The sequence below is a fragment of the Anarrhichthys ocellatus genome, unplaced genomic scaffold (assembly GCF_004355925.1).
Source record: "Anarrhichthys ocellatus isolate YVR2014 unplaced genomic scaffold, GSC_Weel_1.0 scaffold32, whole genome shotgun sequence".
Classification (NCBI taxonomy): domain Eukaryota; kingdom Metazoa; phylum Chordata; class Actinopteri; order Perciformes; family Anarhichadidae; genus Anarrhichthys; species Anarrhichthys ocellatus.
The window spans coordinates 113,766-137,069 of NW_022280062.1; the positions used below are offsets into that span (position 1 = coordinate 113,766).

The 23,304-nt window shown below is 41.5% G+C and overlaps 2 protein-coding genes across 2 annotated transcripts; one reads left to right on the top strand and one right to left on the bottom strand.

Annotated features, from left to right (window-relative positions):
- The first annotated feature begins 2,636 nt into the window (after positions 1-2,636).
- Positions 2,637-11,963, top strand: nfatc4 (nuclear factor of activated T cells 4). The gene is made up of 12 exons (XM_031865497.1): positions 2,637-3,679; positions 4,357-4,875; positions 4,971-5,146; positions 5,566-5,728; positions 6,025-6,125; positions 6,743-6,844; positions 7,020-7,207; positions 7,650-7,790; positions 8,433-8,488; positions 8,808-8,934; positions 9,247-9,957; positions 10,834-11,963. The coding sequence occupies exons 1-12, from the start codon at positions 3,599-3,601 to the stop codon at positions 10,902-10,904; spliced, it is 2,436 nt and encodes an 811-aa protein (XP_031721357.1). The 5' UTR covers positions 2,637-3,598; the 3' UTR covers positions 10,905-11,963.
- A 4,944-nt stretch (positions 11,964-16,907) lies between these two features.
- Positions 16,908-23,124, bottom strand: myadmb (myeloid associated differentiation marker b). Its single transcript, XM_031865320.1, has 2 exons — positions 22,993-23,124; positions 16,908-18,537 (listed from the first exon to the last, which is right to left on the bottom strand). The coding sequence occupies exon 2, from the start codon at positions 18,446-18,448 to the stop codon at positions 17,567-17,569; it is 882 nt and encodes a 293-aa protein (XP_031721180.1). The 5' UTR covers positions 18,449-18,537; positions 22,993-23,124; the 3' UTR covers positions 16,908-17,566.
- Between the last annotated feature and the right edge of the window lie 180 nt (positions 23,125-23,304).

Consider the following 23,304-nt stretch of genomic DNA (forward strand, 5'->3'; position numbering starts at 1 on the left):
CACACGCACAGACAAACAAGCACGAACACACCTTGTATCCTCAAATCCACTCTCTTATTTGTTTCCCGCCCACACTGTTATTCAGTTGTATTACCACACCCAAGGCATGGAAGTGAAATACAGGAGAAACAAGAGAGCAATTCTGGTGATAACTTTGAACTTTTTGGAACATCACTGCAGAGTTTTGTCATTTCTCCTGACTCTTTGGTGGCAGCAGCACCTCTGGTATTAAGATGTATGTCCTCAGCTCTCCATATCTGTTCATGCAAACCAGTGGTATACAACAAAGCAATGTGGACTTGCCACCTCTGGTCACGGTTCGACATGTCAACATTTTTTTTTTAATGACTTTTAGATGCCTAAAGAGGTCAAATGTATGGCTTTACCGATCCACCTATTTTCTTTTCTGACACCTCAAATCAGAATGTCTGTGGATAAAGAGTACCAATCCAATACAAGTGCTCCACTTTCCCCCAAATTTGAGATCTGTACTTCAAGGTACTCATTGGAATCAGTTTTATATTAACATGCGGCGACAGATTGTTGTGGTGTTTAAAACTCAGTCGGCAGTACGAGATGACTTTATGAAGGTAAATTATACTTTTATAACAACATTGATGAAAAAACTGTACTTAATGTGGTGGAGTTATGTCATGTCCAATAATTGAGGACTGTCCAAGGCATTCTTAAAATTATTCAGTAATTCTCAAAAAAAAAGCAACCATTAGAGAGAAGTCTGAAAGCAGAAATGTGTCTTTTTCAGCTTTCTTATCCTGTTCATCATCTCAGGACCACTCATATTTAAGTTAAGACCCCTTGACCCCCAGGTTGGGAAGTCTCACTACTCATAAGAGGTTCACCTCAGGGCACAGAAAAAAGTATTACACTGTAAATTGTTTACAGTGTACTAAACATGTTAGACTTAAGGACAATAGCATTTAGGGGGATAAAGAAATGGAATATAATAATGAGAATTTTTTCTTAAGTGTATAATCACCTGAAACCAAGAACTGTTGTCTCTTCTTTTTGTTACCTTACAATAAGCGTTTGTATCTACATAAGGAGCTGGTCCCCTTCACGGAGACGGACACCATGTTTCTACAGTAGCCCAGAATGGACAAACCAAACAATGGCTCTAGACAGGGTCAAATTCTCCTATACGCTTGGTACACAGGAGAAGTTTCTGTTGGTTGCAATCTGCAAACTCACCACTAGATGTTGCCCAAATCCTGAACACTGCACCTTTAAGATGAGGCTTTCCAAAAGGAAGGGAAAAACTGATAGTGTACAATAACTGTAAGGTACATTGGGCAGTGAGCAACTCTCCTGCTGGTCTGAGCACAGTGGATTATTGTTTCCTGATTATTAGATCCCTGAAGAGGCAAAATGATCCATTGTTTTAAAAGAAAAAAGCAAGAAAAGCCTGAAAAACTACTGTTAACGTTTGTGTCCAGTGCAGCAAATATATATAGTTTTTGCTTTGTTGTCCTGTTAATCATCTTGCGACCCCTTGTGATGTTCTTCTTTTATTTTTTGTGAAAGGTTCACCTCAGGACACAAAATAAAATATTACTTGAGATTATCTTTATTGTGTTCAATAAGTGTTAGGTACATTTTCGTGGCTCGTAAACTTTTCTGCTGGTCTGCACAAAAACATCTGAATCATTGTTTCATGTGAAAAGAGAAGTTGCCTCAGCACTGCAGCTTTAACCACTTGGAAATATCTCTGTTGCCAGGAAACATTTGAAGAGATTTTTCACCCCGAGTCTTAATTTGTTGGCAGTTGCTGTTGTGTGTCAGCGTTGCCCAAAATTTGCCTGTAGGTCCCGTCGCCACTGCAGCGCAACAATGACCAGTTGGAGCCTCGCTCATTACAGAGTAACTACTGTTTGGCTTCGTTTTGGAGGCCGACCACACCACGCTGGGGAAATGTTGTGGTGAGGACTGTGGTCTTCAGGGGTTTTATCCCCATTCGAATGATTGTTGAAATTGTTTAAAACGGAGATGGGGAAAAGCCCCAAATCATCAGTCAAGATTAGCAGAAGAGTTGGGTTTGTTCTTAGTGGTGTGAGATTTGGATCAATGAGCCAAATGTTTGGTTACAATTCCCACTTCAGCCTTTTAGTTACAATAATAAATGGAAAGTATGTATTATCATAGTTCTTAACACTCAAAGTAGATTTTAAAAAGGTGTTTATTAAATTGTTTCCATATGACAGTAATATAAAACCAGATTCGACTATGTCATGCAGTTATTTTTATTAATGTGATGTACAGTATACTTTTAATATTCCTGAGCAGATTTTAGAAATTTCCGATTTACAATTTTCTGTGCTGTGTTGTCATAGAATACAAATGTGTTCATGCATTTGAGGTGATACAAATAACAATATAAAAAGTAATTAATAACAATTTAAACAAAGTTAGTATTCATGTAATTCAATATAAATGTATTCAAAGGAACATTTTGGGAAATATTTGTTTGCTTTCTTGCTGAGAGATTGATTCACTCTCATGTCTAAATATGAAACTACCACCATCAGCTGGTTAGCTTAGCTTAGCATAAAGGCCAAAATCACCTCTAAAACCACAATGTAATTTTTTACACTTTGGTTTTTTGTACGGATTAAACAAACGAGTAATATTGAGTTAATCAGTGAGCTTTAAAGGTCCTGGTAAAGGGATTTTGTAAATTTCCAATAGAGCCATGCTAGCTGTTTCCCTCTGTTCCAGTCTTTATGCTAAGCTAAGCGTCTCTTGGCTCTGGCTCATATTTACCCTACAGATATGAGAGTGGTATCAATCTTTTCATCTAGCACTCAGGATGAAAATTAACACTTATATTCCGCCAAAAGTCAAGCTACTCCTTTACATTAAAAGTGACAAAAATGTTGAACTTGAGACATTGAGTGTGCACTCCTTGAGCAAAAGTTCCAGTTGCATGCGTTTTCCATATGGCATCGATCAGTATATCAAGGAGAGTTGATGTGTAATGAATGATGAAGGCATGTTGATGATAAAACAAAAAAAGAATCTCTTCTTGCCACAAAATGTGTTCCCAGTATTTTGATTGACATCTTATGAGTCTTTCTCATGCCAGATGTAAAAGAACAGCACGTTTCGTGCGCTAACTGTCATTTTGCGGTTATGAAAAAAGATTAATGGGAGGTCGCATGACCCCAAAACCGACAACATATCATGATAAAGGAAGTGTGTTAGAACAAAAGAAAAGAAAGTTGTTTTTTCCAAAAGCAGCTATTAAATTGTTGCCATATGGAACTAAAAGTGAATATTATTATAATGAACTCACTGTAAACTCTTCATTGGCAGCATTTCCTAATCGACATTGTTTTAGCGACTAAGACCAACTTTTTTTCCCCCAGTTGCCAACGAGAGCATGCTGTGAGTGCTCTGAAGTGTTTTCAAGCTGTGCTCTGAACTTGTGATGTTTGCCACTTCATTTTCTAAATTGTAATGTGGTGCCCGTGTTTGTCATGTTTTTACACACTCAGTCTGATTATTCTTCCCATCAGTTACAGATAACCACCACTCAATCGGCATCCCCAGCTCGCCACCGTCGGCCAATCAGCGGGCCGGGATGCATTCCCCGCCTCCACGGAGGGCCCCTGCCAGAGAGTTCAGTGGGACCTATGAGAGCCTGCCGGCACGCTCTGTACAGGTGAGACAACCTGTTTACAAGTCCTGCTTGTTTATAATGAGAGGGGGTTTGTACTTGAAAGCTTTAGTTTATGGACCATTCTGCAACTTTTGCATGTTTTATAACTGAGCTTAGCCATGGGGCCCAGTGACATGTTGACTTTCTCCACACAATGACAAACTTTGCCACTGATTTAAAGTTATTACAGCTACTGAGCAATGATGGAATGATCAGCACTAATAATTATAATTATCTTCATTTATAACTATGCTAAGTCAACTTAGATGTCTTTGAAGGTAAAGTCAGAGTTTAAACATTTTGAGAAAGTTGCTTGTGAAGCTGGGAGAACTGTGCAAAACCTTGACGTAAGGTATATTAGTACAAAATCATATTAAAGGGTTTTTAGGTGGATTTCTTACCTTCCAGACAGCCAATCCAAACAGTTGTTAATCCAAACACTGGTGATAGCTCTGCAACTAATTAGCTCTGCAGCTAATTATGTTTTTCATCTTCAATCAACTACTTTTGGATTCTGTTTAATTCCTTAATTTAGGTTTGGAAAAAAAGTACATATACTATAAAAATACAATATTTGGCATTTTGACTGATAAATTACCTGATTATTAAATATTTGTAATTTTCTCAAGTGAGTGTCATAAATTAAAGGTATCTCTTCCTCACTCTCATCTTCCCTCCAGGTTTCAGAGTCTTATGTGGTCGAGTGTCCAAGCATCCAGATAACCACCATCTCCCCTGAAGACGACCTAGCACCAACCATTTCCAGTTACTGGGACATGGGTGGTGGGGGTGGGTGGGACCGAGAGCGCCTCTACCTCCCCCTGCTGGACCCCTTCACTTACCGCGACAGATGCCCCGGCTCCCTCAGCCCGAGTCCCAGCCCCGGCTCCAGCCCTTCCTCCCGCGGCTGGCTCAGCCCCGCCTCCAGCTGTGACTCCCTGCTGGTGGAGGAGGAGGAGCTGAACGAGGCCACCATCAATTTCGGGCTCTCGCCGTCCTCAAGGCCGACTTCTCCCGGGGGTAAAAAACGTAGAAACTCCCCCCTGGTCTCCCCTTGTACTTCACGGAGGGGTAGTTACTCAGAAGAACTGCAGGGATGTAACCTCGAGGGTAGAGACTCCACCCCTCAGTCGCAAGCTCCACCCAGCAGCTGTGAGCTCAGCATCCCACAGAAAACCAGGAAGACGTCATTAGAACAGGTGAAGACGTTGGCTTGGTTTCATGTCTCTCAAAAGTGTTCATCTCTCAATGTGAGGGATGATTAAAATATATAAAAAAACTTTTTGTTTTCCAGTTGTCATCCAGGGAGGTGGATCAGGAGCAGGCTCCAGGCCATAGCTCCCCCTGCCCGCTGCTGGAGACCCAGCAGACCAGGAGAGAGCCCCCTTCGCTGGGCATGGACTACCTCTCTGTGCCTCCTGCTCTCGCCTGGGGCCGGACTCGAGCCAGCGCCCACAGCCCTCTGTTCAGGCAAAGATACACAACCTACATATCTGAGAATATCCATTCAATAAAAACCCAGTTTGAAGATCAACATTCATGATATGACAATAGTTTCCCAAATATAAAAATAGCATGCAAAGAGAAAAAGAAAAACATAGTATAAAAAAAAAAATCTTCAACATCAGCTCACAATGCAGCAGGTGATATGCTTGCAGCATGTCACTGTGGTTGCATCTGTTCTTGCAAAAGGGATTAGCATGTACATTTGAATACTTACAGTATTATTAAGCATTTATTCATTCAATTGACTAAATCCCTAAAGTCCATTGCACATCATGCTTACATGTGTAAATTATATATGAACATCTCATTACTTGGTCTGCAAAACTAGTCATTCGCTAGTCTGCTCCCTGCTCAGCGTTACTGTCCATCCAATCCACCTGTAGGTCTAATGCCCTGCCGCCACTCGACTGGCCGCTGCCGTCCCAGTTTGACCAGTACGAGCTGCGTATTGAGGTGCACCCCCGTCCACACCACAGAGCCCACTACGAGACAGAGGGGAGCAGAGGAGCTGTCAAGGCAACACCAACAGGACATCCTATCGTCAAGGTGAAACCCAAACCCGCAGATTCAGGAAGCTGCTGAAAGTGACAGTGATTTGTTGGAACCAATGTCTTGCTTAGAAATGCTGAACAAACAAATATTCATAATGTAGTTGCAAATGATTTAACAGCTCTGATTGACTTATATTAAATGTAATTTCTATCGAAGCTGAAGTAGGACTTTAGTTTGAATGTTGTATTTTCAAAACACCGGAACAAAGTCTCAGGACACATGTTGTGGCTCACTGCTGTTGGCCTCGTCACAGTTTGATTTCACCCCTCACGCCATGTGTCTCTGTACAGCTGTGTGGATACACAGAGAGGAAGCCGCTCTCCCTTCAAGTTTTCGTTGGAACAGCTGACGACCGATCAATCAGGCCGCATCCTTTCTATCAGATACACAGGTACTGAACTGTACTTCTATTTAAAATCAAACCTATTGCCAAGCATACATTAATATTCAAGGGACACAGTGTTCTGTATATTTATCATCTGACCACTGTGGCTTTGAAAATTGCATAACTTACCACCAGCTGCTTCTAGTGTTGGTCCAGGAATTTGTTTGCAACAGTTGTTCTCAATGTAACGTGCTCTGGAGGAGAACATCAGATTAACGTAGAAGATGTAAAACCACCGCAAAGACATGTAGCTTCTTAATGTCCTAGTTTATGCTGCACACAGTTCTTTGCCATCTATGAGGTATATTTTGGATGTTAACAGCATACTATTTGTCTCTATTCCAGTGTGTTTTAGTAATCTGGACATTTTCCTTAGCACAATGTTATTTGTTTCTATGGAGTGCCTTGGTTGCTGAAAAATTTCACATGACAAATAACCACAACGTCGCCGCTTCAGTTCCAGCCGGGCACCATTTCACATGGCCCTCTCTCTGCTACTGTTTCCTATCCACCTTTTAATTGTCAATAAATTAAATTTGTTCGAGGCAGCGTACTTCTTGGACAGGGAACCAGTCTATCACAGGAGGGATGTTTAATTCATCGACTTGTTTCTTTTCTCTCAGGGTGACAGGGAAGATGGTGGGTACTGCCAGTCATGAGAGCGTCCAGGCGGGGACCAAACTGCTGGACATCCCCCTCAACCCTGAGAACAACATGAGTGCACTGTGAGTACAAAAGAGACTTGTGCATGTTTTTCAGCCTTGTACTTCAGTTTCAAGACTATGTTGAAGTCTACAGTTTATACTTGGGAAGCAGACTTATCATTTGTATTGTTTTAATGGACCAATGTTGAAGAGTGTGACTAAAAAAAAACAACTAATTTTACAAATCGTGTCGCAGCATCGACTGTGCTGGCATTCTGAAGCTGAGGAACTCGGACATTGAGCTGAGGAAAGGAGAAACAGACGTTGGGAGGAAGAACACACGTGTCCGTTTGGTGTTTCGTACCCACCTCCCTCTAGCGCCCCCTGTCGGCCCGCCTGGTCGAGTCCTGGCTCTGCAGGTTGCCTCCTTGGCCATCGAATGCTGTGAGTAGAGAATACACCTTTACTTAATACTTACCGAATTAGTTTGTTAAAGCCACATAATGTAAGATCTGTGGCATGCATTGCCAGACATTTATTTTTTAAGACATACTGGCTTTAAATTTACTATAAGGAGCTTTAAACTGGTTATGGAACAGTCTCACTTTAATACTTATGCCTCTATCGGACCTACATAAGTAAACGAGACCATCAGAGAGAATATTGTCTATTTCTATATAGTTATTCTTAATGCTTATCGTCGGTGCCATCAGGACCCCTGCTGCAGTAGAATAAGAGGTTTTCTAAAAGGACTCTGGTGCTCGGAAACACTTCCACATTTGTCCACAGGGACCGCCAAAATCAACACAGAATGAAAGTTCCTTGCAGTAGCTTTAAATTGGGAGAACATTCAGTGGTTTAATTTGCCTGACTCTCCCTACCTCAGCCCAGCGCTCGGCTCAGGAGCTGCCCGTCATCGAGTCCGTCAGTCTCACCTCCTGCTCTGTGGAGGGAGGGGAGGAGCTTCTGCTAAGCGGCTCTAACTTCCTGCCAATCTCCAGGGTCCTTTTCATGGAGCGAGGGACAGGTAAAGGTCCACAGAGGAGACATTATCCTCTCTAATGTTTCAGATCTTTTGCCTCTAACATCTTGATGAGTTGTTGACTGAAATGAAGCCAGTAAAAATATAGAATTGCGATGAGGACAAAATTATAAAGTTACCAAAAAATAGTTGTTGTTCACTGCTTGAAAAAAAAAAACAGTGATACAATTCAGATCTGATCACTGAGACTGAAAATTCGTTTGAATTTATTTCAGTAATATTTAAGGTAATAACAATTCAGCTTGTTGCATTCCGTTTTGAATAGTGCACCCCAAATCCAATGTTATCTGGCTAGCTTATTTTCTGTTATTTTCTTATTGAGTTGCTCAGTGTAGATCAATACAGCTCAATACAGTGTTCTGGACTCTTACATCTTTTTCTTTATGTTTCAAAACAAGCAGCTTCTTTTGCATGTCTGGCTCCAGTCTTTCTGTATTCTCAGTTGAAGTAAAGAGTTTTTTTCCGTGGAGACTGCTTCATGAGCTGAACCAACCTGTTTCACAAAAGCTTTAACGTTACCTGCGACACAGTCAGAGCAAATTACACTCATTAAACTGCCTGTGTGTTCATGTGTTTGTGTGTGTATCTAGGTTACACTTAATTCTACTTCATGTTCTCATCTATTAGATGGTAAACTGCAGTGGGAGGAGGAGGCTCATGTTGACCGTGACAACAGCAATGAGGTAATTTTGCATGTGTAATATAAGTCCTATTCTGAACAAGTCTCTGCAACAACATGAACTTTTCATCTCGGAGCTTTAATTCTATTGAGATACAACTAAAGCAGCTGTAATAGTCCGTGTCCACACCTCTTTAGCATATCAGATAAATGAGGAGGTTTTTTTTTTTGTTATGTCTTTCGATATGTGTCTTGTGTCCTGCAGCTGTTTTACCCTTCTATTAATATGTTTTGTGGATGCAGCATATACATTTCGGTAGAAGCCCAATCCATTATTCCAACAATGTGGGTCAATAAAGTAAATCCTGGATCTTTCTTTAAAGTGTTTGTTGTGCGTGAGAGTCCCCGCCTACAGCGACCTGTCCGTCAGTCGGCCGATGTCAGTTAGTCTTTACGTCTCCAACGGGAAGAGGAAAAGGAGCAGCACTCACTGCTTCAAGTATCTCCCCAGTGAGTGTCCAATCACACCTTATTCACCTCTGTTTCTCCTCTGTCCCTTTGTGTTTGTATTTCCAAAAATTAATTAGACCTATCCATTAATATAAATGATAAGAATAAATAGTTAAAAAACATCATAAAAAATGTAAAATTAAAAGAAATGTGGCGCTACCTTTATTTCTGAGAGAATTAACAGATTAAACTCCCGTAAAAAGTCATAATATACAAAAATATCATACAACATTCAAAGAAGAACAATGAGTAAAAAAATGTTAAAACATTATTTCCACCCATTAGTTAAACAGTTTTTGCTTCTGCTCACAGTTATGTTCAAAGAGGAGGACCCGCTGCTGTCCCGGCCCTCTGTGCTGCCTCTGGATGGGGGGACTGTGTGTCCTGTGGGGGGTCAACCCAGGATGGACGGGGGCTTTCCCGTGAGAGGCGACCCCAGGGCTGACGAACGAGGCCTGGGCTTCCACCTGCCCCCCTACCCCACCACCTACTCCCCTCCCATCCCCACTATGGGTTACCACGAGGAGTACTGCTCCAAACCAGACGCTGTGGTGGAGGAGCCCAGGGCGGCTCTGTCCGAGCGTCACCCCAGCTTCGAGAACCTGGAGCTGGGCTTCACCGAGCTCCTTCCCCCCTTATACCCCCGCGGCCCGCAGCCTCCCTCCCCCTCCCCTTCCCCGTGGCTGGACTCACCCTACCTTTCCTCCTCGCCCTCTCCCTCCCACTCCTCCTCTCTCAGCCCGTTTCCTGCCGGCAGTCCCATCTCGACCTCCCCTCTGCCTCCCATCCCCACCTCCCCTTACCCCCAGTACTCTGCTTATCCTCAGGATGCGTGTCCCTCACCTCCCTCCAACCCCAGCCCATATCAGGACATGTACTCAGCACCCTACTCCCACTACGAGGGCTGGGACCCCCAGGGAAGGGTGCTCGGGATGGGACATGGGGGAGATAGGGATACCAAGATCCAGGAGTGTCCCCTGGAGTTTACCAGCTCTTCTATGCACCACATCACATTTGAAGAAGGTGAGTTGCACAAATTTGTCTTTATCTTAATGAGTGCAGATGTTGAGAGGATGAACAAGGCTGCATTACAGACTTGTAAAGGACATACAGCGACCATAAAGAAATGTTATTATGTATTATGTATGTATGGATGAGTGGGAGGATGAATGTGTTGTAACATAATGAGATTAAATAAAGGAGATTGTGCACAGCTCTTTATTAGTTTAATAAGACAGCAACCGATTTCAGTGTCTGTGATGTCACCATAGATATACATTTAAAACTATCATTTATATATCATTTATTTTTTTGTTGAAACTTAAATAAGATTTCCATTCATTCGTGCTTTGGTTGGAGATGCCCTCCATACTTTCTCGTCGTACCTGTCCTGGTAGTCAATACTTTGTCAGTTACCGATTAACTGCAGACTCAAAAACACTGGGGTTAAAGTTCAAACAAACAGAGAGATAAACTGTGTGATTTGGGTTTACACTCTCCATCAGAAGGGAAGACATTTGGCAAACTTAATGGCAATTTGAATGATTCTTAAAGTAATGATGACTGTTACTTGTTCTTCTCTATAAGTGACAATCAGACAGAGTTGTTTTTGAGGCCAAAGTAGCATTTTATCTTTCGTTTTCATTTGATATGTGCACTATTGAGCTGCCGTGAAAATCAACATAGCCGAGAGATTTGTTTAGGACGTGACAAGTTATTGAAATGATGCATTCTTTTCTTGCTGCTTTCCAAATAAAAGACTATAAGATTGTTTACAGGTCAATACATACACGTTGATTACCTTTGATCCCATAAGTAAGCTGAACAAGCTGCACCAATGGCATGTTGGGTTATGAGGTGGATAAAAGGATGGAGTCATTTTCTCTTTTCCTTCCACAGTGACGGAGTATATCGGGGAGGACATCCAGTCTTTCCAGTCAGCCTCACAGATGGACAACCAGCCAAACTGAGCTCAGAGCAGCTCGTTACCCCTGTTCCATATCATCAGCATCATTTTAAATCTATTATGCACTTTGATATTAGGATCCATCGCTCCAGTTTCTTGTGATATTGGCAGAGCGGTTACCAGGAGACTGTTGTAAAAATGACCACAGGTAACTCTTTTATGTGGTTTTTTAAAGGGAAACCAATGTTTTTGACATGTTTTCAATATAAATTATACAAGAAAGCACTTAGGTTTGTTGTGTCTCGTGTGTTTTTCTTGCAAAAAACAAACAAAATGAACACTCATACAGGGTGAATCTAGAATAAAGGGACTGAAGGAAAAAGGCTAAGTCACTATGGAAAACGAAATGGCTCAATAACATATTTTGGAAGATGTCGTATTCTCTACAATCCCAGCTAACTATTTAAATATGTTGTTTTTTTCAAGAGATTCAATTGTTTATTTTTCCTTGAAGTGTCTTTATGTTGAGATTGCACCAGCAGAAACTTAATCCATCCTGCAGTAATAACACATTTTTCTGCTCAGTTCCTGGACGTGATGGAAATCTTCTGAATAATGGCGACAGGATTTAGGCTCCTGTGGCAAATGGCGGTAATTATCTCTGATTTTCTTTTTCTGCAATGCCAGATTTAGGAGTAGTAGCTTAGTTAAATGACTTAGGAGAAGAGAAAATGACTAAACTTGGCAAAGACTTAACTGAGAAATCAACGTAAGACAATGACTCAAGTTATCTGAATAGATGTTGAGCCTGTGCTCGGTGAAAAGGTAAAGTGTTGAGACAAAAGGGAGTTTGACCTCATGAAAGGATGATGTGACCAGTCTGTGAATGTTAGAGCTGTTTGAAAGGTTTGTATGAGAAATAGTTTGTTAGATCCTCTCGAAGCCGAGCAGGTTTGTCTTGAAGAACAGTGACACCTGGGGGGACTCGGGACCGGGAACGCCATAACAGTCCATAAATCAGCAACTGTTTGAGAAATCACTCATTCTGCTGTAAAACTTCACAGGTCTTATTTTCTGATATGTGTACTTTCTCCACTAAAAGGAGCGTGGCTACGAGAAAGACAGACAAAAAGTGTTTAATTATTGCAAAACAGCAAAGGCAGTAAAAATACACCAACCTAACAAAAAAAAAGACCCTAAAGTAGCATTATATTTTTAATTTAATTTTTTTTTTTAATTCTTTTTTTTTTATACTATATTGATCCCGTTAAGGGGGAGATTTGTCTCTGCATTTGACCCAAAAATGGGCTGCCAATGACAGGCGCCCAGGGAGCCTGGGGTTCAGTGTATTGCTCAGGTACACTTCGACACGTGACACGTCCCAGTCAGCCCTTGTGGTTACCAGACAACCCTCTTAGCCCAGTGAGCCACGGTCGCCCCATTATATGTTTTCTTGACAGTTTTATGGGTCTAAATGGTCCAGTGCAGCCATAAATGGGCATGTTGGGAGCTTCAGACTGAAAAAGCCTTATTGGTAAGGGATAGATATAGTCGGTGCAGAGCTTTGAACATCTTTTAAGAAGAACTTACTGTTGGAATCTGAAGCCGTAATTCAATCATGACATTCGCTTTTCCAGCTCCCTTCTTTTCCTCTCTGGCTGCAGCTCAGGAAAGGTAGTTACACGATGAAAGTTTATGAGAGGTGAATGTGGCAGCAAATAATAGAAGGGAAGAAAAAAATAATGCACTCCCCTTTGCTGAAAATAATCTATTTGTTTATTAGTCATCTTTAGAGACCAAAGGTTTGCACGGCCATTTGGTGTAAAACTTTTCCTTTATTTAGACACAGTGCTCTAACGATACAATTCCCATAGAAATACTTGGAAATAATTAATTTCCCTAAAACTTTGAGCACCGTGAAGTTTGGTGACCGCAATTGTGACTCTGTTGTTTCAAGATTTAATGTAAGTCTCATACATTCTGTAGCAACCAGCATGTAGAAGATTCTTTACTTCATGGTCCCTTGATGTAATGTTTAGAAACACATCAACTTTATTTATCATTACAGTACATTATCTGTGTAGCATAGTTTCCCAGACTATGAATAGACAAGCACGGTCACCCTGACTTTCAAAGCTGCTGAATGACCTACTCAAATATGTAATTTTCATTTAGCAGTGTTTCCTGCACCAGGGTGCTTCAAGTTATTTTGCATACATTAATTCAATAATTAAAATACAGCATTAAAAATCCCACCTGAAGATGCCAAAACATTTCTTACATCATAACTTGTTGTGTTAATTTATAATCCCCTATCCTCGTGTCTCTCTCACAGTAAGTCACTCACATTGTCACCAGGGGGAGGTATACTATCAAACATCAGACGGTGAACTCATTGAGTCAGTCTGACCGACATATACAGGTTCATGAAACAGCAGCCATGTGGACCCTTAATGGACATGCCTGCATTAGATCATAAAGAGCCTATGAGAAAACAGAATGGACCATTATGTCTAAACCTAGCCTTCATCAGTGGAAAGCTAGAATCCCAAAAGACACGCTAACTATAGGATCAGTGACTATAGGAACACTAACTGATCACTGAGGTATGCGGGAATCACGCAGAGCAGCCGGGCTGCTGCTGCCTGCTTGACACACTAGTAGTCACTAATTAACGTGTCATATCTTGTTTGAATCTACAAAAAACAAAGTATGAAAAACAAAAGACAAATGGCTTTATGGGGGATTATGTGCGGGACTATTTCTTGGCCAGGAGCAGTAACTTGCTTCCGAAGTTACAGTGAAATTGCTAGGCAACCAGCAGAGAGGAAGTGACTAAACCTGGAGAAGAAGTAGTCCCACGCATGAAACCACACCTTGTTGTGTCACAGACTGACCAGTGCCAGTACTAGTACTAGTATTGGTGAAATTTCCCTTTAAAACCAAAGGATAGCATGAAATCATTTGTACAACACAGTCAATAGTCAATGTAAGGTCAGAGGACAGAGTGTTGAAATAAAATGATCATATTAAGGAACAACCCAACTAAATGACTTCTCACAAACAGCTTGCACAGCTGTTTGTCACTCGTGTGGCTTGGAAAGAGAAGAGGGAAGTACGTATCTGTGTGGGAAGACGAGCCTCAGCACTGAAGGAATGACTTCCAAGCTCTCAGCACATCTCTGTGTCTCTTCCAATGTATCATATGTTTTCAATCAAGACTTGTGGTGTCATTCCAGTGTGCTTGTTGTTACACACTTGTCTCGTGTTTGTGTTGAGAACAACACATCCGCTTGAAGACTGGAAACGAGATGCTGCATTTGTGACAGATTTCTTTCTATGGACTCTTTCATTTGAGGATTGTATCGAGCGATTGTAGTGCTGATGACTTGCTCTCTTTGTTCTTTTTATGGGTCAAAGTAGGAGGTAGGCCAAGAATTAATTTAGTTACTTAAGGAGGAAGGCCACTCCCCACAGGACTTTCTCGCTATAACAGTAGCAAGGCTTTCTAGGAGATGGTGTAAAACAGACAAAAGTAGTGCAGACTCACCTCATGCCAGCAGAGATTGCCAAGGAGGTATGAAGAAGGCACTTTTCCTGATGTGTTGTTTGATACATAACCTGAAATGTTGACAAATATGCTACAAAAACATTTAAACAAAACTTTAAATGGAAGAAGAAATCAGGAGGATTACACTGCCAAACAAAGAATATCAGATATATATTGATTAAATCAAACATAATGTTTTTGATAAAAAACAATGTCTATGTAAAAACCTACTTTAATCTACATTTGTCTGTTTGGGATATCTGGCAGAAGTAAAAACTAAACTTGAAGATCATGTTAAAAATCTACAGTAGAATGCAAAATGTATATTCTCAGCCTGATATGCTTTGTTCTCACTTTTCATAAGCTAAATATATATATATATATATATGTACAATAATTCAATAATGAGTTATGAAGTTGAGTAACAGTGTTCCTGCATTGTGATCCAGGCACACACATTTTGAACCTGCCAGTGGCTGGTCTTGCTGTTGTAGCCGTGTTCCCATGTCAGAGGGTACAACCCTTCCTTAAACAAAATAAACTTCATGTCATGTCATTGTGTCATGACTGGGTGTCTCCTTTCCTGGCCATAGATTTATAGGTGACTAAAATGTTCACAGTGTTGCACTCCTCCCCTCAGAAGCGACGGTCACAAGTCATCAATCCTCTTGACAGCCGAGGCTCTGAGATACACCGAAGCCCCCGTAGTGGAGCACTAGAGTCTGCAGAGAGCTGAAGGGATCTGAAGGGAGGGGGTGAGGGAAGTAGATAGTTTGTTGAGAGATAAAGTAAACAGGCAAGTATAAATAGTGTGCATGGAGCAGATGCAGATTTATACTCGGTTTACTTTCAGTTCAAACAATCAGCTTTATTCTCTTAAAGTTAATTCATTTATGTCACTTGTATATGACAACTAGAGACAATTAAAGCTATCTTAGGCTTGTTAGTGCCACCTATTGTACAATTAGCTTGTGTATCTCAAATTTTTTTTCCGGGGTCAAACCTTCATATCTATAAAGTGTGAGAAGAGCAAATTTGTGCGGAAACTAATGTTCCTGACCATTTTTAATGACTTATATTATCTTGAGTAGGTATCCCATCCATTTCATAGAGATATTTGATAAATACAACGTTTGTTTAATGCATGTGTTAATACTATATAAATGAAAACAAATAAATCCATTTAGGTGGTGAACAGGCCGCCGTCTTTTTTATCTCATCAGTTAAACAATGTGCGCTAGCCTTTCACATTAGATGCGATGTTATAAGTAGGTTACAATTACCAGAAGTATGAACATTGAGGCTCCCACATGTGGCTCAAATGTGTACTGCAGATATGGAAGTATGTAGATATAAACGGCTCATTCTAAGGAAAGGAAAACCCAACGTTTCTTAGTTTCAGCTGATTATACATTAATAAAAACATAGTTATATTCCAATAAATCTCTCATAACGTTAGACACTGGTCCTTTAACTTAAAACAATACAACCAATCACACACACACATCTGTCTAACATTTGGTTTTATTGACACACTGGATTATTTTCACACAACACTGATGTGGTATGCACAGTTGAAATATAAAAAAGCTGAAGAATATAACACTTACACCATTTAGAGTGAGAGAAGCATCTTTTTTGGTCTCTTTCTCCGAGTATTTATTACAGCAGTACAAACCCAATAGACTCAATTGAAAACATATATCAATTTAGTGGTGTGAGTTTGGTGTTAATGAATGCTTTGATATTTGGAGACACCAGACATTTAAACACACATAGAAAATACTAATACGAAGTGCACTTTAAACATACTTTTCTTGTTTTTTCTTGCATATGTTCTTTCCACTTATATATGTTCTTGCCATTGATTGTAGCTTGCAGATACAGATACACATATATCATAACAGGAGCAAAAAGGTAGCATAGCATTCATCTTAACAACATGTAAACTATTTTTGCTCTTCTTTAAATGTAACAGCATTGGAGCCGTGTAAAAATGACATAAACAGTACAATCTGATCAGGTGCTCTGCATACTGTTGGGAAGACAAAACAGTCAATTGCATTAACGAAATCATCAAAAAACAAAACAGAACTTGCTTGAAAGTCTTGGATTTCCATTTGTATGACATTCAAATATTTTCTCCAACAGTTAACTTATCTTAGCTCTTAACAGCTCATTATCTTTTCTACATTTTGTCCTCTAGCGATTACAAACAGAAATACTGATCGGCATTTTTTTTATAACTGACATACATTATGCAAAAAAGGAAATCGAACAAAAACACTATAATAAGCCGCCGTTTTCTTTGTTTTTTCTGCATTTGTCATTACAGACTATGTTTACATGCATATATTTGGGATGTTAGGTTGTATCCTTGTTAAGAGTTTAAATAGCTTACTCATATCCAGATCCTAAACATCTTGTATTTTTGTATTTTACGATGGGCAATGATCTGCCGTTAATGAAAAAAAGATCCGGCAATCACATTCAGGTCTCTCATTATCAAGATTAGAGTCTGGAAGCAAGGTTTGACATCGACATGCTCCAACACATGAACAGAGAGCCTCAGTAATTTAGTTAAGGGAATATTGTTGTATGTGTAAACATAGCCATTGACCTCAACCTCTCCCTCTTCTCTCTCTCTCTCTCTCTCTCTCTCTCTCTCTCTCTCTCTCTCTTTCTCTCTATAAGGCCCGAAGCAGTACACTTTACACAAAATCAAATTTGGCAGGTTTGCAGAGACAAAACTGTGAGTCTGGGGACAAAAGAACCCACAACATTTTGGTATAATTACCCAGGTTGACCAGCTGAACTTGGAGATAGTTAATAGATCCTGAGTCTGCCATTACACAAGAACTTTGGGCCCCTTCTACTTCTCCTACTATTTTGTTATACAAGTACTATGCTAAAATCAAATCCTTCAATATTCAAATTTCAAAATGAAGTCCTACTAGATAACAACACAATAAACTATACCCGTTGTGGTCTAACTCCACAGTCTGCTCCCATCACGCTCCGTCACGTGGATGCCGTTAAACAAGACCAGAGTCGCAGTGATTACACTAGCATTTGCTCGCACCACTGTATTTGACAGCAGTTCGACAGCCTTTGAAAACCAGCCAAATTAAATTTTATTTGGAGCATACTGCTGGCCTAACACCCTTTCTCCTCCCTTAAGCGTTGACAAACACCAGGCGGGTGGAGTAGATCAGGTCGGCTAGGTAAAGGATGAAGTTGACACCCGTGAGCACAGCCACAGCCATGAGCTTATCCCAACTGCACAACCCCAGCTCGGTGTTGCAAAAGTGGGGCCTATCTTTTGAACCGCCATGCTTGGGGTCAAAGTTGAAGATGGGCCACACAATGGTTGCTGATAGGTAGAGGACCACGGCCAGCAGGGCGTAGGCAGACAGGAAGCGTGCAAACGGGAAGGGGAGGCAGCCGGTGCACTCGCCTATGCAGAGCAGGATGATGGCCGCCGACAGGATGAAGCAGATGCAGTAGACGGACATGCAGTACTTGAGCGCATGGTTTCGGTCGTACACCACGGGGTCGCTGATGAAGACGAAGATGATGCAGGCCACAAAGGTCTCGCAGACTTTCAGCAGGCCAGGGGCCGTTGCCATGTAGCCGGCCACCTCGCCCGGACGCGCTTTGCTGATGCTCACCTCGGTGATGTAGGCGATGGTAGCCAGGCAGGAGAAGACGGTTGTCACGATGCGGTAGGTGCCGACTTCACCTTGGCCCGAGGAGCCCTTGAGGAAGTAGAGGGGGAAGATGATGGAGGCGGACAGGCAGAGCAGGGCGGCGTAGCAGGCGAAGGTGATGGGGAAGTTCTTCCAGGAAACAGGAGCTCTGGTCTGAAGGCCGAAGAGCTCTATCAGGAGGACGAGCAGACTCCCGGCGAAACTGAAGGCCCAGCAGAAGATGCACCAGTCTCCGGTGCCGTGGTGGAGTCTGCCTCCATGCACGGCCAAGGAGAAGGCCACGCAGGCGAAGATCATGGCTGCCAGCCGTGTCCATAGGAGGGGGCTGGAGTGGAGGACTATAGCCATGATGTATTAGGAGATGTGAGAAGCTGAAATGGTTCCTGTGTTGGGAGTCACTTCCTCAGATTTATACCACTCAGAGAAGGCAGAGAAAACTGTAAGAAAAAAAAACATTGAAAAGAATTAGTTAGCAAGATTTTAAGAGTTTATGTAATTTCTCGTGACCTGAAATGAAGTACATGATACATCCACATGAGGGCTTAAGCAGGCTCTGCACTCCTGCATGCCATTTTCCGAAAAACACACAATGCTGTTATTGTATTTTTATGTGAAACTGTGAGAACACAATTTAAAACCACAACTAATGACTGAATTGTGGTCACGCTCCTCGCACCACATTTACCTCTGGTCAAATCATCTGGTGAACACTTCCCTCCTTCTTCACTGTTACTTTCTGCCCCCGCATCAAAGTTCAGACTGCTTTCTCAACAGCATTTCTGAGCAGAGAGCAGACTGTTTCACTCTGACATTCCTCCATGCTCATGTCCTCTAGTGGGTGTGGCGCCGCAACCTCCACCGACCCCACAGTGTGTCTGTCATCGTGCTCTAAACATGGCCCTCTTCACTTGTTCCACCCCGACTCTCAGGGACCTCAGCTACACGGCAAGATAATCAGAAATCTGTAAAACATGGCTTTGAATCCAGCGCTGCTGGGTCTAAAATTCTGACCTTTATTGTGGAAACTGCATCTTAAGGGCCTGAAAACCTACTCTTACAAAGATGCCAAAGTAAAAACACTTTTGGTTATTTCACGTAAGAGATTTGTTGCTGTTTTTTTAATGCTATTTGAAGTGGGCGGGGCTCAGTTGGAAAGAGATGATGTCACGTACTTCAGTGCGCCATTTATGATTTGTTTTAAACTCCTTATGAATAACACCTTGAGATGTTTTATGCCAAACTTTAAGTGTGATTGTTGTTCATTTAGTCATGAATATTTAATGTTATGTAGAGAAATAGACGTTATGTTTTCAGAAGCTCTAAAGATAACTGTACCTCTACACTGCTAGGTCTAGGGATTACTATTGTAACCTTAACTAATGTGGGTTTTGTACTTTGTTTTATCTGAGGAAGAACTTCCTTCCTTCCTTCCATCTCTCAACTGGCTTGACAAGTCCGTCTTCAGTTGCATGTTTCCCCCACTTCCAAAATGATTTTCAACCAAGCAGCATGGCATACATTTAAAGTTAACACAAACGTACTTTCAGATGCAGCTTGTTTACCATATGTAACTGCCAAGAGAAAACCTCTAACATCTCACAATTCAAAGTATCTTTTTAATATTTTTGCCAAGAGTTTAGTAGATGATTATTTCCTTTACTTGGTAAAATATATAAAATTGACATCTACTCTGTAAATTTAGCAGAAAAAGCTGTAACTGTAGCCACAAGAGACAATTAAAGGATAATGGTAAATTGTAACAGTAGCACAAGTGGAAAAGAGTCATAAAGCAAACCACTGCTGGTCACACCAGTTTGTTGGACTGAGCTAGGGTGTGTTTTATTGCTTATGAAATTAACTGCTCATTTGTGAGACTGATGAATGTGCTACTACCTCTTTTAAAAGTTACAGTCTCCTTTCTAGTTTAGGAATATGTTTTGGCTGCACCTCGATTTGTCTGTTGAATATTTCTTTATTAAATTAATAATGGTTTTGTCCTTCAAATTGGTTGTTTTGTCACATATTCAACGTACAACTATATATACTTTTAAATTGACTCCGTTGCTACACAAGGCTTGGCCAGTGTTCAAGAGGCGGGACTTAGTGAAGGATAAATTGCAGTTTCAAAATAGCTTTTGATGAGCTAATCGATTATTTGACTCATTTTTTCAGCTCTAGTTTTTCTCTAGTTTGCTTGATTTGGACATAACACTCAGATTTATTTGTTGCTCGCTCGCATGCTAAAAGAGATTTGACCAAATTGCGCCAAACTAAACTCCAGGCTTCATATTTTCAGCAACACACGAGTTCAGGTGTGAAAGTGGTTGCATTCATCTGTGCCCACTGCAAGGAAGTGAAGGTTTGTTTCAGTTGATACAAATGACTCAAACTGCAACTTGTTGTGCAACTGCATTCACTGTGATCTAATGAGCTTACTGCAGTACAGATCTCCTCTTCCTCCTCTACGATGGATTTCTATTGAACGTTGCTGCAGAATGCAGAGTCCATTTTTTCCTAGTGACTGCAGCTGATGTTCGCTCTGGACAAGAACTCAACTACCAATGTTTTTTGTTCCTTGCTTCACAAAAAAAACATCTTGAAACATCTGCTCTCAGAGAAACACAATTTTCAGCCATAAAATCACATTTAACAGGATAAGATGGACATTTTCACAGTGCAGAAACCCTCGGATCACACTGGCTGTCCTCCCTCCCGTCTCTCCTGACACCCATCACCCACTTGGCTCCACAAGCGTTGCATTCCCCGTTCCCAGTTTACACAGGGACACAGTTATAAACAAGGAGAAAAGTCCTGTTTACATTACTCCCATTAAACATCTATAAAATAGTCGAGGCTGGGGAGGCAAAAAAAAATTGACCGGGTGGCAAGGTACGAATAAAAAGAAATTAACAAAAAAGAGAGAGAAATGGAAAAAGAGACCCCTAAGACTCCTGCAGGAGCCAAGAGAGAGAGGAGGGGATGCAGGGGAGTAAAAAGAGGGAGGAACTCGGGGGAAGCCCTGTGTATCACCCCACAGAAGGACACACAGCTTAAACCCAGTGATGGAGTGGAATAGCAGAGACGTGAGTCACCAACCGGGCCCCTTTCTTTCACCACTCCTCCTTTTCTCTCCCTCTCTCTCCCCCCCTGCCTCCTCCCTTATTTCTTGTAAGATTTTCCAACTCGCTGATGAGTTCCAGATGTGCTGCAGTCTGGCTGCGGCTGAACAACTGTTAACTTTGTCACATTTGCCAAGTTCTTTCCTTTCCTCTCTTTCCCTTCCCTCCTCATAGTCCCATTTGGCGGCTACTCCCTCTCTTTTCCATCAGTTGTCCTCTTTCTCCCTCCCAGCTCAATACTCCCACTCTGGCTTTAAAGTCAGGGTACCAATTATGCTTCATGTAAACCACTCAAAATAAACGTATACGGAGGGGTCGTAATGGAAAAATCAATCCCGCCACTCCCGCCCGCCATTACTTTGCTGCTTGTGGAATCAAGTCAGGAAAGAAATGACCGAGGAAAATGGCAGAGGGGAGACAGGAAAAAAAGAGAGAGAAAATAAAGGAGAGCACAGTGTGGAAAAGTGTCTTTTCACAGCACAGGATGGAAAACACGACAGGATCACACAAACAGGGGCACTTCCCCAAATGGAAGAGGGGCTGCAAATAGGTTCACGCATCAGGCTTGCAACAGGACAGCAAACAGGATATGACCGCATCATGTTCCTCTGCACACTTTTCATACAGACAGCAGGGGAGTGTGACCTGCACACGCACACACACACACACACATGGATGTTCAGGAAACAAGTGTTTGTCTCAGGCAGAGCAGTCATGTGCGCTGCTTGTTTGGTTGTCATGACACAACATCACTAACTCGATTTCACCCATAATCCACTTACTGAGGACCTGTGGGTCGAAGCACAAGGCGAGCTCTGTTGATAAACCATCCAACTGCGTGTGTTACAGATTCATGTTGGTATATTAGTGTCTGGTGTGTTGTGTGTTCACATTTGACCTTTTTAAAAACTGAAACAAAATCAGGATTTTCCTCCAGATTTTCTTTCTTGTCGGACTGGAGCACAGCATGCAAACCATCACAAGATACTAAATCTCTCCTCTGTTCTTGGGTAATTGCTTTTTTTCTGACCAAGCAACGAAGGGGGAATCTTGGATAAATTTCTGCATTTAAATGAAGAAGTTGTTGGTGAGAATCGTCTTCAATAAAATTCAGGCATTACCGTAACCCTAAATCCAGTAAATGTCCCCATAGAGCATTTGAGCAGTGTGTGTGAGTGTGTTAGGCCCCTGCAGAGGTTCATTCATTGACAGTGAAGGTGGGTGTGCCGCCTGCCGCACCCTGCTCCCACCACTCTACACACGACAGCCCACTACACACAAACTGACCCCAAACACAGAAATACATGTCAAAAATTGAATTTGTTTTTGTAAACTGGGCTGGAAATATATATTAAAAACATCAAAGTCTCTCACCACAAAGATCCTTTGTTTTAATTAATACCAAAAAAAGTACAATAATGTGTATATAAGTACACCAAGATGCAACTTAGAAATAAATGTAGTCCTGTAAAATATTTTCTTTTACTCTTACCTCTTTTTGTTGTGTTTTAGCTACATTTCCAAATTTATTTCGACAATAAGAAACACAAGCTTTACTTTTTAACACTGTGAAAATGTCCTCAAGCATGCACACAAATAAACACACTGTAATTGCTGATTGCAAGATGCAACAAGTTGCAGCTGAACGAGGTCTGTTACTTGTTAACGCTTACAGCACATATTAAAAAAACAAAACACGCTTCCTTACCGCGAAATCACGACATCAAGTTGTATATAGCTATCAGCTATCAGTTTGATCTAAAAGTTGTTTACCTTTCTGGTACTTTTGCAGCGGATATAGTGTCTCGTTTCTTCGGGACATCCACCGTCAGAGAATCGTAGATCGCGACTCCTCGGCTCCGTGACTTGACCAGCACCTCAGAGAAGCAAATCCCCGCCTAGCAAAACCAAATTAGGCATCAAATATCTGCACCGTTATTTCACATCTGTCTCAACTCTCCTCCTCCTCCTCCTCCTCCTCCTGCAGCCTGCAGCCCGGCGGGACACAGGCTGCTCAACACACCCAAGGGCAGCAAAAGTTGACCCTCACTTTAAACTGCATGTCTTGATTCGTTTTGTACATAT